The sequence below is a fragment of the Gymnogyps californianus genome, chromosome 4, assembly GCF_018139145.2.
Source record: "Gymnogyps californianus isolate 813 chromosome 4, ASM1813914v2, whole genome shotgun sequence".
Classification (NCBI taxonomy): Eukaryota; Metazoa; Chordata; class Aves; order Accipitriformes; family Cathartidae; genus Gymnogyps; species Gymnogyps californianus.
Window position 1 is genome coordinate 68,083,413 of NC_059474.1, and position 14,224 is coordinate 68,097,636.

A 14,224-nucleotide genomic window follows, 5' to 3' on the forward strand; every position below is an offset into this window, starting at 1 on the left:
ACCTATTAAACTGTCTTTATCTCAAGCCATGAGTTTTCTCACTTTTACTCTTCTGATTCTCTCCCCCATGACACCAGGGGGGAGTGAGTGAGCAGCTGTGTAGGGCTTAGTTGCCAGCTGGGGTTAAACCACGACACTTGGTTAGGGTTGGGGTTTTTTGTTTAAATCCAGGTCAGAATTATATTATAGGCAACCCACAAAATATATCTGTTCTGTATGGAGGGAATAACATGTTACAATACATGACCTACTTGTTGAATCCAAGGCACAACATGGCAAATATCACTGTATTTGTACATTCTACTTTACAAACTTTTATACTGGCAAATTCCTGAAACAGGGAATATTGCCTGTTTTCCAGTGTCTCAAATAGCAGAAGATACAGATCAAAGAAAGCTGCTAAAGAATGCCTATATGGATAACCACATTTCATCTAGAAGACACTGCTTACCTTCAGAATGCCAGCTATGGTGGCAGTCTGAATTAGAAGGAATGTGCAAGGAAGTGGGTGCAGCTAACATGGAAACTCTTTTTTTTGACCCAGAACCAACTGTGGCTTTGAGGGAAACAATGAGCATTTTAAGAATGTACTGCTGGTGAAACTGTACCAACATCAGTCCCAAAACAGTCTGAAACACGCTGTCCTTACAGAAACAGTAACCACCTGGAGCTCTGTCTGAGCAAAGTGGACTTTAACAGCGGTTCCAGTGGAACCTGAGGAAGATAGATGGCTGTACAATGTTAATTCTGAAGCTTGAGGGCAAGTGTGTACGGACACTTAAAGCAGAGAGGAAAAAGAAAGAATGCAAATGCTTTGGTTAACATTAAACTGAGATTGCTACTGCTGTTCTGCCTTAAAGGGAAAAAAATGCCCATACCAGTGGTACATACAAGGGAGGAATACTCTATCCAGCTCACTACCATAATTATGTCTGAGATCAGCTTGTGCTAAGCATCCTTAGACAGAAGGGATTTTCAAACAATACCTGTTTATGACACGGTGCTCCATCAAGTAGAAAAGTATTTGCCCATTCTGGGCTATTTGGAGTTTGAATACTATGTCTACATAAACTACTCTGTAACTTTGTGATTGACAGGGGAAAAAAACACTCTACACTCTACCATAGAGCATATGTAAAAATAAAATGTATTTATTTATAGTATTTGGCTCTAGATGGAAGTGTGAAGTTAAAAATATCTTCAGGGAAAAGGTTGAAAAAAAGTTTAGGGTGCAAGATAATCTTAAAACAGCAAACTTGGGTCTCCACAGAGAACCACCCCTGCCGTGGGCAGTAAGAGTCAACCATCACCCAACTCTCTACTCACCCCTACAGCAGTACATGACAACACAGGGCATATGTCTGAACCACACAGAGCTTTCAAAGAAAATCTAGCATCAGGCAGACACACACTTACAGACATGAAAACCAACAGCTTAGCAGGGCTTCAAAATGGCACATATGTGAAACATCACCTTCCAGTTACACCGTATGCATAGTACATCTTTAAATACTGACATAACAATTGAGCAGTCAGGGCTTTGTGAGACATTGCAAATCGGTGGTATAGCCCTTGCTCTCTTAGCTTCTTTCACCACTCTGGCCATGCAGTCCCCTTCTAGGGCCAGCCAGGAGGTGAGGGTGTATTTGCCTTCATTTGGTGCTCCTCTCACCATGCTGGAAGCTGTAGCTCCTTTTGTTGTTAAAGGTGGGACAAGGAAAGGGCACACATCACAAAAAACTCTGCCAGGAAACATCATGGTGACAACAGCTATCATTCAGGAAAAAAAAAGCTTTTCCTTTCTTGAAAACAAATACCACAAAAAGTATTCTTGCTATCCATCACGTGTTCTTGCTTAAAGCAAACTACTGAGATAAATCAACCTTGGAATATCTGACCTATCTTGACCCACAATGCAACATCCCTCCCCCGGGAAACAATGCAAGCAACTCTTCTACCACAAAGAAGTCACCATCACCTTGTTGACTACATAACTCCATAGTGATCAATCTCTTACAAGTAACACCCATGTGTTATAAACATCGGCAGAAACTTGAGAAACCGGTTCCTCTTGTATTTCCATCTCCCCTAGACTCAGTATGGTATTTACTGTACCTCAGTGAAGACCTGCAATACCATTTTAGAGAGGATACTGAGACTTTAAGAATTGGTTTTGTTCCAATTTGGCACAAAATGCAAAACATTTTGAAATCCTGCACAAACAGAAAGGATTGTTCTCCACCTAATTCTGGGATAGTCCAATTTATGAGAATACTCTACGACCAAAGCAGAGCTCAACAGCCAATGCTACATTTCCTGGAGCTATGAGAGCTACCACAGCTACACAATGGCAAGTCAACCACCGCCTTTCCCTGCCCACAGGACCCCATGATGCACAATGACTGCTGAAGTCCACCAAGTACATTCTCCGTTGCTGACATCTACCTCTGCCATTAATACAGTGGGGCTGTTTTGGGTTTTGTTTTGGGTTTTTTTTTTGTTAAGGCAAGGCCCTCTGAGTCATCAGAACCAGAAGGGGAAGAGAAGCCAATTTGGGGTGAGAAAGTAGAGGAAAGAAGGAATGTACCGTTCACAGACTACTCTCTGTCACTGTCCAGGCTTGTTACAGAGGTAGCTCTTAAGCAAACTTCACAGACAGATGAGTGGAAGAAAGAAACTGCTTCTGACAAATAATCTAGATGCACATACCATGCACTTTTTTTTTTTCCCTTCCAAACAGAACTGTTTAAGTACTGTTTCCAACTGAGCACAAAACCTCAAGCCATCAAACAAAGTTTCCAAAACAGCAGTACAGTATAATTTTCAATGAAAATTAACAAATGCAAAAAATGCGATGTTCTTTCAAACACCTGAAGTTCCTGAACCCTCTGAATAAAACGAACGCTTCCTTCTTTTATTCTCTGAAGTGACATTATCAATGTTCTGCTAACCCTGTGTTCCTTAATTAGCTATGCTTGCTTTAATAGACATTCCAGTTTTATACCATCTACAGCATGTTTTCCACATGTGCACCTCTTTTCATCGAATACAACTTATTGTTAATCCTACCCACTACTAGTGGACAGTACAAGAGGATAAGGAAAGAGTAACTTCAGTCCTCTACTGAAGAAATTACATTTATGTAAAATACCTATAAATCTGGAATTCTTTCAATACATATGAGAAAATACTGTTCTAGCTAATAAGTACTCTAATCAGCAGTTAATTATATGTGTGTGCATATAGAAATATAAACCCATCATATGGCTATCTATATATTCTCATGTGTTACATACACCTACACATATATTTCACACACTTGCTTCATCAACAGAACAGGCTACTCAGAATGCCATTATGGAAAATATTTGTAACAAATCTTTTCTCCAGACTTGCTCCTTCCATCTTCTTGGCACTGAAGGCTGGAAAAGTTTGTCTTGATATGCTAAAGTTTGTATGAATAGCAAACCAGAGAATTCAATTCAAGTTCAACTTCTGATTTAAAAAACAAGTTATGTTCAGCTTTTTGTGTATCAAACCTGAATATGTTTGTTACAGAGATAGGACTAACATTGTAATGTCAATTTTTGCTAAACTGAAGTCATGCTCAAAAACTGAACATCTACAGAGTCTACTGAAAGTGACAGACTGCACTTTCATTGGAAAACAGGCATTTAATTTGTTAAGAAGACAATAACAAAATAATGTTCTTAGACAACAGCATCTGAGCACACACTCATTACAGTGTATTTATCCAAACCCAAAATTTGGCCCTAAATCTTATTAGCCCTGCATCTAAGTGTAGCTTAAGACTGTCTTGAAATAAAACTAGGGTAATACATCATACAGAGAATAATTTACATATTCATTGCCTAAATAAAAAACATTTAAAATTTTGTAACAGGTTACAGTAAAATGCACTAGGTTTCTGTAGAAAAAGAACATTTCTTTACTGCAAACATTCACGTAGCCTCTAAGCTCCACCACAACGTATAAACACATATCTTTTTGTAGCAGAAGAAAACAAACACAATTATATATAATTTCTAAAAATCACTCACCACCAAACTGAAAAGGGAAATGTGTTTCATGAGCACAACCATACTAGTGGAAAAATTGTTACTTAATATTCAGGTTACTTACAGATTTGTTGTCCAGCCTGCAAGATCGCCGCTGTCCATAATAAGGTGATTTCCGTCTGGAAGCCCGGGGGGGCTACTACAGAAGGCAGGTGTCGGAGACTGGGAAGAAAGAGAATCCATGCTCCCAGTTGGGGTGTCTTCTCTGGGAGAGCTGTGACTGTCAGCTAGAAAAGAGAGCACAAGTGAGAAGGTTACTAAAAGAATCTTCTCATAAGCCAAAGAAGCTGCTTTGGTAACAATGTCCTGAAATATATATGAGAAGAAACCTTACTGTCCCATCTTCACAGGATATTTTGGAGGACAAGCAATCCCCCAGCATTTCCCCAAAAGGTACCATTGCACAATTTCCCCCATCATTATCACCAGGCTATCTTTACAACACAACGTATTCCCGGTCTCCTTTTCAACATGTGTTCTACGTAGATGAAATGCTAGATTTTGGGGGGTTATTTTTAGACAAATGCATCACTTCAGACAACAAAATAATTTAAGCCACACATATTTGCACGTCTGTCTAAAAACACAGTCTCTAAAAATAATTTAATACACATTTGAGGAAATGATTGCTCTCAAGTACCATAAGCACAATCCTACCAAACATGAAACAATGAAATTTAGAAAGGTCAGAATAAGCAGGAGATCTCTAACAAACACGCAATACCCAAGAATGTTACTTTTATTACTCCTTTTTAACAGTGTTACTTTTAAGAGGACTCATTGTATTCTGGTCTACTATTTGTTTTCATAGGCTACCCTTAGAATATCACTCAGGAGGCAACACATTCAGATATGATTGCTTAAGAAAACATAAAAGGAACACCATTCCTATCCCATGGACAGTAAGAAAAAGTTACCAATGTGTCAACAGCACTCACTGCAAACTATGCTGACACATCTAGCCAAGCAGCACATTCTTCACTGAAAAGCTAACCTTCACCCACATAGCTTTTCCCTTTTAAATTTTTATTTAAACATCAGCTGTACAGTTTATAAATTCTAAAGGAGGTGTATGAAATGAGGATGACTGCAAACATTAAAGTGTCCAGCACAGCTAAGCCCACAGTCTCAAATGGGGCCTGTGGCTGTTTTCAGAGTATTAATATTTAACAGTAATAAGGGTCATCTCCAGCCATCCTTTACAAGGCTCCCTGCATCCTTTCCTTTCCTCCTCTGTCTATCCTACTCCCACTAGCACTCGTGAACATGGCCCACAGCCCTGCTAAATAACATCACCACAAAAGTCCCTCTAGAGTGGATTAGATACCACTGACCCCACAGTCTTGGTAAAAGAGTTCTGCTCTTTTGAGGCCAAAAGCTTTGGGGAAAAAATGAACAACGAAGTCCTAACACAGCATCATAATAATACGATCCAAAGCTGTTAAAATATTGTGCTTGCTTGACAAGCTGTATCTCCTATATACAGTACTATACAAGACAAAGTCCTGTACAATATTACTTTCTAATTCTAAATGAATTAGCACCTGCACAGCGAACAACTGAGCTTAATTCTACTCCGTCAAGCTAAGCAGTACTGTTGCAATGATTCCTTTCATTTATTATTTTTTTCTTAATTAAAAATGCAACAACAATGAAATGTGGACAATGAAAAGCCACCTTCACTGGATAAAATCCTTCTCACAACTTTATTACTGCCTCAACCAGTTCAATTCCTTCTGCTTCAAAAGCAGAAAACTAACAAAGCACTCGCCAGGTTCCCCAGCCATCTCGTCCTCACTCCCTCCCAGCAACGCTCAGAGAACAACTTCCCTAGAGAGTAAAATGACATACAACTAAAAACACCGAAATGATAAAAGTGATCATCTGGAAATTTCTCCCTAAAGCAGCTGCTAATTTAAGGTTCTAAATTAGCCCATAGTAACAAAGTATGATAAGCTCTGAGGAGGAGAACGTTAACCTGGGAAAGTGAGTCACTCACACTCCAGCCCAATCCTGCTCACCTCACACCTCCTCGCTGCACCCAGGCCACGATGCTGCCGCTCACGCTTACATGACATGACATGAGAACTGTAGGAGTGTCAGGTAAAAACTAATTAATTACATTTCATTTCCAGACGTATGTGTCACAATGATAAAGATCTGAGAGATTAGACAGTAATACTGCAATTTTACTTTATAAAGAAACTGAACTCCTTAAAACTAAACAGACTTAAGTCCTTTTAATTCATCACAATTTCATTTCAAAGCAGTAGTATTAATGCAACCCAGATTATCAAACTACATATGCCATATTAGAAGAACATATTTACCTCAACCCTTCACTTAACATTACTAAAACAGAAGTAGAAAGGAATATTAATCTGTTCTTTAATATTATGAATATGACCAATTCACCGCACCTCCCTAAAGAAAGCAGAGGTTTTTCTGTTGAATCATTTCTCGGAGCACATAGAAAAAGTAAAAAAATACTAAACACGTCAGTCACGCACATTAGAGTCTACGTTGGAGACTGCAGTATACAGGCAATTGCATTTGACATTATCATAAATGAAACTGTGTGTTAAATCTTTCCTCAAATTTTACTTCTTCCTTCCCTTCTTTCCTGAGCCAGTGTTTTCTCACAGTCAATACTGCGTTGCACTCTCAAGAACAAGATTGGGTTTTGAACACTAAAAACAAATGAGGTATTTAAACAGGAAAATACCTGGTAAATTCTATGGGATTAAGTGAACACGCTCTAAAAACATGTTCAAAGATACTTTACTTTTCTGATGTTTTCAATTATGTGCTTTTGTAAAGTAAAACAACACTTTTATTCAGGAAAGGCAATTCTGTATAATGGCAAAAACAGATGACTAATGATCATCTAGCACATTTTCATGATTAAAAACAATATATGCTCAAAACCTAAGTCTTCGAAATACAGCATCATTGCTCTAATTTCACCAGTACAAAGATTTCACCCTGTATGTCGGTGACAAAAAGTTCTGCTAACTTCAGAAATTATAGTAACTCCTGTACATGGCAGAGGCCATAGAATTGTATCTAGTATCTCTCTATTAAGCTTAATAACCTGCATTTGATTTATGCCCATCTCATGTTGGGCCAAACTGTATCTTTCAAAGAGTCTTTGTCTGAAGACATCAGCAGATGATAAAGGTAATGGAGAATCAATTGGCTGCTAATTAACATACTCACTGATTAATGCATGTACCTTCACTTTGTTAGGCTTTATTTTCAGGCATGACCCATGTAATTTGCATTGCTAATAATTATACTATCTCTCATATCCGTTTTTTGTGCTGTGTGAAGGTATTTAAACCATCGCCTTTCTAAGTTTAACACTAAATCTCTCACTGGAAGGGATTTTGCAGTTTTGGAATCATGCATCTGTTTTATAAACCTGTTACAATTTCCCAAAGTTCTTTCTGAAGAGTGTACATCGGATCTGAATTCATGATTTTTTGTTGTGGTCCCACGAGTACCATGTTGAGCATTAATTCCACCACTTACTCCTACTCATCAATCCCATTTGTACATCCAAGGCCGCCACATTTTTGCCATGGCTTTAAATTGATAGTTTATGATGAGCTGATTGCCCACAGTGACTAACAGACTTAGCAGAGACACCATTTTTACGGATGTAGTCCTCCATTCTGTAGCTACGGGCTACATTTTTCCTCTAAAATCTGTAAATTAGTTTCTCAATACAACCAAGCTTATTTTGTTTGAACGGGTGCAGCTTAGCACATGTCCACAACTCCTACATAACTGCCATTGTCATTATTTGCAATTGTTCCTAACTTTGTCCCATACGTAAATGTATCATCAAGGATTTGTATTTACCTTTCTAAATACTGCTACTACCTTAGCATTCCTCCAGTTCCTTCAGACTTCTTCAGCATGCTACAAGATGTTTTAAAAATTAACATTGCCAAGCCATACAACCCCATGACCAGAGAACTTTTTTGGGACAAGTTAGATGGCTTCACATTATTCAAAATATTCACCTTGCAACAGGCCTACCTGTGAAGATTTCTGCTTGATCCTGCTGATTATAAATCCCACATCGATTTTCATAGTTAAGTTCTTTTTAACAATTCTTCAAAACTTGTAACATATATTGACTGCTAGCTATTTCCTCTTTTTCCCCCCTACCCTTTTGCTATATTTTGCTTTGTGGAGCCAGTAAAGATCCTAAGCTGCTGGAGATTAAAAAGCCTTTAAAGTTTTGGCATGGTTTGTTTGTTAAAGAGTGTGTTAAGGACATTGCTGGAATTGAATCAGCTTTATGGTTTTCATTTTACCTCAGAATTCAGGGGCTCCCTAATATTGATAGTCTGATATTTTTACTGTTTCCCTCCTCTCACTCCTCTTTACCTCCAACATTGTTCTCCAGTGAGCAGCATTGCCAGGTTTCCCACTTCTATGAAAAGGCTGACTGCCACAATGGACTGACAGGTCCTTTCGAAGAGGACCTCCAGAAACTTCCTATTCTTCTTTTCTACCACTTGAATTCTAATGAGCTCTTACACTATAAAATAGGGAAGATGTGATTTCTTTTAAAGCTCATTTATATCATTCTTTAAGCATACAGTTTGGTGTTCTTGGTGCCTTCGTTTTCTCTCCCTAAAAATGCCAATCCCCCTTCCCTTTTCTCTCCCATTACACTGTTATCTTTGGGTGCCTAAGAGTGCCAGAACAGATGAAGGACATGAGGGTTCTCAGTATAAAAGCAGTAGGTCTGTATGATGTCTCATAATTTTTTGTCAACACTCCAGCCATCAACTCTTCACCTTTTCTTCTTTATATTTGTGGGAAGCCTCTGAGTGCCTTCGGCTTTCAGCTTGGCCATCTTTCTAGAGTTGCCACCAAGCTGCTTCTACGATTCATCTCCTCCATCCTACACAAACAGGTGTAAGATCCAATTTTACTCTCAACAGAGTTAAAACTGGTTTCACATTCTCACCACCTCTTGCATAGTTTTTAAATTTTTTGACTGCTCAGATCCTTTTAAACTGTCATCTAAATTATCTTCTTGTTTCACTGTTCTAATCACAACACTCATCCAAACCTTAGAGCTTTCACTGTGCGTCTGCAACAGATACCCTTGCTTTGCCTTTATGGCTGTTCATAGTTCAGACCAGCCCTATCTAGGATAGCTTAGGTTGATCCTAACCATTTACTGGTTGTGTCTAGCTAGTACTACTTACCATTCGGTTTCTAACCCAAATATCCTTCCTCCTTCCCCCCCGCCTCGTGTCACCCTTTCTCATAATGAAAAATCCCCACGAGGTAAAAAAGTACCTATATAGACCAAGACTTACCTCATCTAGCTTCTCTCTAGCAAATATGTAACCCTCAATTCCTTCTCCCTTTTGTCTGGACGAGCCTCAGATAGTAAAGGCTCTCAGACCCTCCATACCAGAAATCTGAACTCAGCTTCTACCTAACTGAGTATGACATGCCTCCCAGTTGCCTTTTTTTCTCCTTTTTCCATCTGGCTAGTCTAAGAATATTTTTTGTTGGCATCCAAAGTTGAAAAAAACTGAAATACTTTGGCAGTGTCAATAATCAGATCCTTACTTTACTCCAAGAATTCTAAATAAGAAAAAAACATTTGTAATAAAAACTACGAAAACCAGAGAGCTAACACTATCACAGTTACTTGCTTGAGTGACAGAGTTTTCTTCCAACTTCAGCTTAAGTAAACTAAAGAATTACATACTTTACTATTAAAAGAAAGACTAATCTTTAACATCAACATTGCAACCAATGTCTACAGTTTGAGGGTAGCCAGAGGATGAAAACAGTTTATGAAAATGAATGTTTCTGGAGTAAATGAGGAATGTATGACAGTTTCTATTGAGATACACAGAATGGGCAGAACAGAACTGTCGTATATGTTTTAAGTGCTCAATGGATACACAAATCGTGGCAAAATAAGAGGATAAAAGACATATCTTATTCCACTTTGACACAGTCACACAGGTGTAGTCGTAGACAAAGGGTGATGGGGAGAATTACTGAGGAGAGTAAATTAAAGATGCTGCAAAATCCCTATTACCACTTTCAAGTCTGACATTTTCTGCATCACGAGATGGGGAAGCAGCAGCTGTACTGCTGTGCAGCCACCTATCCTCCCCCATCAGCATCACAGCTGCATCCAGCTCTGAGATAACAAACATCCATTCACCGTAAATAGCTAACTTCCCACAGTAATACAGAAGTTTAACCAAGTAGAAACTAGCTTTGCTCTTATGTTAATTTGTGGGTATGTACTATGTTTTCATTTTAATAGGAATCTCATAGATCAGGGATAGAAAAGAAATATGAGTATCATAAATATCCTCTGCCAAGCGAGAACTTAGTTCCATGTGCTACAGCTTCAGCATCCACAGAAAACAGGTATGAAAAACATAACCAAAGATAAGTTGTCTCACACAGTTAATAAAACTTGAAGTGATCCCATGATACAAAGTACCAATCACTCCAGATAGAATTCAGCCATTCCTGGAAAGCTAGAAGTAACTCTAGTGGAGAAAACTTAATGTGATAGTCACAGTGATCAGAGGACTCTGCAGTCAAGAACGGCCTTTTCCAGATGCAGGGCTGCATCCTTTGTTCACTATTTACAGTACAAATCATCCTGTGGTAATCACGCCAAGCACCAGGTGAACTCAGACATTCTTCTACCTCTTCAAATTTTTAAAGTTTTCTGAATTAAGTCATCTGTTTCTGAGTAAATTAAGAAACTACGTACTTTTGTTTATTACACCACTGAAACAGATCAACAGAATTATTACTCACCTCCAGAATACAGAAATTGTGCTATTTAAACACCTAAGTTTCCAAACTAAGGTGAAATCACATAAAAGCAAGCTAATAATGATCTATTATTTGGTTAAAAATAATCATAGAAAATGCTAAAACAAGAGAGTTATTTCACTGTTCCCGAATAATGGGTATTGGAGGTCAGATTCCTGTAAACACTCAGAAAAATAGCTTTATATTACCGCATTTCATTATCAAAAAGTATCCATTATCCTCATTGTGTAGCAAATCCTATACACTGCAGTACTGCCTTACTATGCAGTTAGTTCTTACATAAATTTAGACATCATAGACTCATACGTCCTAAAACGAATAGAGCTTTCATGGAGCAAACGGACAGCAGACAGCCCACATATCCATCAGTTTCATGCTATCTTTCAAAACACACACAGTAAGAATTAGATCTCTACGCCAGCTATTTTTTTCTCTCAGACACAATAATTAACACAACTATTAGAGTTGACTACAGTTTTTTCCTAGATAAAGACCAACTTTGATATATTTTTCAAATGTGTGCATGTACAAGCATGTGTATCTTAGGCACAAAGTAGCTTTCCTGTAGAAAGATTGTTTTTCCCAACTCCATTATGATTCAGATACGTCAGAAAAAGGAGGAAGCTGCACTAGACAGAATTTGCCTCAAGACTGGCTGATGCAACTCAAGAATTGTAGCCAGAAAGGTGGGTGTCTGAGTTGGGGCTAGGAAAGGGAAAGAAATGCGCTCATCTGCAAGTTACTTAGGGGCAAGTGGGGCTTTGGGACCATGCCCTTGCCCTCCTCCTTTTTGATACTTTTTTGTTTATTTCTAAAATGCAAAGTGCAATTTTAAACAAGCATCTTTCTAGACATACACTTAACCTGTAATAGCAAGCAATTATTTCAATAAATATCTCCCTCACTGTAGGTCCTCTCTCGAAATTCAGGAGAAATATTGCTTGGATTACTTCTTTACGTCAATAAAATCCCAAAGACACATAGAATTGTAGGTAAGGCTTTCGCTGAGCAAGCTAAAACTAAAATGGGTAAAGAATTCCAATTTATTCCTCAAGCTGTGGAAAAACAGTTCAAGACAGAGTCGTGGATACAAGGTTGGGGTGTTAATTTAAATCACATAATTAAATTTTGAAACACAACAGAAATCAGATACAAGCATGCAGAGGGGTTCCTCTTTTGATTTGTGTATACTATGATAACAAGAGCAGTATCTAAACTCAAAGATTACTCATTTTTTACCAGAGCTTGCTTGGCAGGAAACCACACACAACCTCCAGCCTTACCAGTCTGGCCAGATGCCACACATTAATTTGATGGCTGAAAAATGCAATGACAAACTGAAGCTACTTCCTGAAAACTCTGACAAATAGTAAGATAAATGGATGGTCCCACAGCTTTCATGGTTTTTTGGTAGCACTGAGTGGTTTGGGTTTCCATAAGTCCAGGCAACACTTACCTATGGGTCCAGACCTGTATTGAAACCTACCAACAGAACAGCTCTAGTCTAATCAATGAGAATGAGAACTGTGAAAAACCAAAGCGGATCAAAAAGGGGTACAATACTATAATCAGGGCTAAAAGTTCCCTAATTCAGCAGCACTTCTTAAATGGCATCAAAAACTCCTAATTCCATGAAAATATTCTTCCATGTTTCCTTTTCTGTTGTGTTGGCAATTCAGCCACTGATCAGCTGGAAAATGTCTGTGTAAGGGTCCTTCCACCCCCAAAAAGGTAAGGTGTTCAAAACCTCTTTTCCTGAGCTGTCAAACAGAGATAATATCATCCTGTTGTCTCCTTTTCTCTTGCTATTTATCTTACTTCACTTGCAATTACTTCCCATGACTTATTAAAAGGAGAAGTTTCTTACCAATTAATTCCACAACCCATGGTGGTACTTGGATAATGACAAAGACTAACTGCTCTCACATTGCGTATGTGACAGGTCTCTCATAAGAAAGCCACTCTGTAACATTTTCAGTATCCTGCTGACACTTAGCTGTGCCTCCTTCCTCATTTTGTTCACCTCTCTCCTTTTGCCATAACAGTGACTTCAATGGAGGGATGGATGAAGCAGGACGCCCATGACTTATTAAAAAGACAACTGAAAACAAGCTAAGCAGCCCTTAAGGAAGTTTTGTCAGCAGTTTTAACTGAACATCCAGGTGACACGTTTGTTGAACCTCCTACTCTCCCAGCTGATGATTTAAAATGCAGCAACTAGGGAGACAGATTTTACTACCTCAATGTAGTTAGGTCAACATTTTCTTCCATGCCTGGATTCTTCTACCACTATCCACGCCTCTGACGCTCCAGGGTTAGAAGTCTGCAAGTGCAATTTTTTTTTTTTTTTTTTTTTTTTTTTACCACATCTGGCAGGGGCTCCAGGTTGGACTCACCTGCGCTGCAGAGATGGATCAAGGAGGCTGTGCAGCACACAGGCAGCACCAAGCAGTGTTAATGGCCGGGGAGACAGAAGAAGTGAACACACTCGTCATCAGTGAATTTGCACCCGTTACAGAACAACGAAAACCCTTGCTCAGTGGGATAACCAAAGTTGCCAGGCATCATGCATCTTCTTGCTTGCAGATTCCCGTTAACATGATCTCTGAGGCTAATTCGCTTGGCCCCAGTCAAGTAATCTTAGATGAGACTGCAATCCTAGCCAAGCTAGTCCCACCACTATTACTCCTCCATGATATCCCCCAAGTACTCCTTCAATCTCCCTGTTGGTTCAGCAAGTTGCAAGTACAGCTGGGAAGGAAAGAAGTGATAGTAATGTAATTCATCTTGCACTAAGTGCAACTTTCAAAAGAAGAAAAAAGAAAATAAAAGGGAAAAAGAAGAGCAAATAGGACAAAGACTTCCAGAAGCTAATGGAAGAACAAGAATACATTTTTTTTCCTGACCAAATGAAAAACACTGACGGAGTGGGAGCAAAACAGGAAGAGGAATCATATTTTCTAACTTGCCTATCAGCCTTTCAGAAAGTTCACCACCTCCCCCCTCCAAGATCTTCTCTCCTACCCTTGTCACCAGTGAAGGGAAGCAAGAGCACCCCATGTGAGGAAACACCTTATTCAGTGAAATGCACACTCTCATCCATAGAAAACTGACTGAAGAGCTGAACAGCTTCAAGTCTTCATTCTACTTGTACTCTCATGTGCTGAGTGAGAGCATTTAACTTTCAACCAACAGAGGTTGGCCAGGGCACAGCTGGCATGTAGCAAAGATACGTCAGTGACTTCCATGCCTGGGATTAATGGCTTTTAGCATGCCAAACTGGCCTTCTTACAGTA

The 14,224-nt window shown here is 38.9% G+C and overlaps 1 protein-coding gene across 2 annotated transcripts in view; it reads right to left on the minus strand.

Moving 5' to 3' along the window:
- ARHGAP10 (Rho GTPase activating protein 10) overlaps nucleotides 1–14,224 on the minus strand; it is a 154,512-nt gene that overhangs the window by 21,403 nt on the left and 118,885 nt on the right. For both annotated transcript variants that reach the window (XM_050895609.1, XM_050895608.1), the window contains one exon: nucleotides 4,144–4,306. In XM_050895609.1, the coding sequence (XP_050751566.1) occupies nucleotides 4,144–4,306 (163 nt within the window). The remainder of the gene's footprint in view (nucleotides 1–4,143; nucleotides 4,307–14,224) is intronic.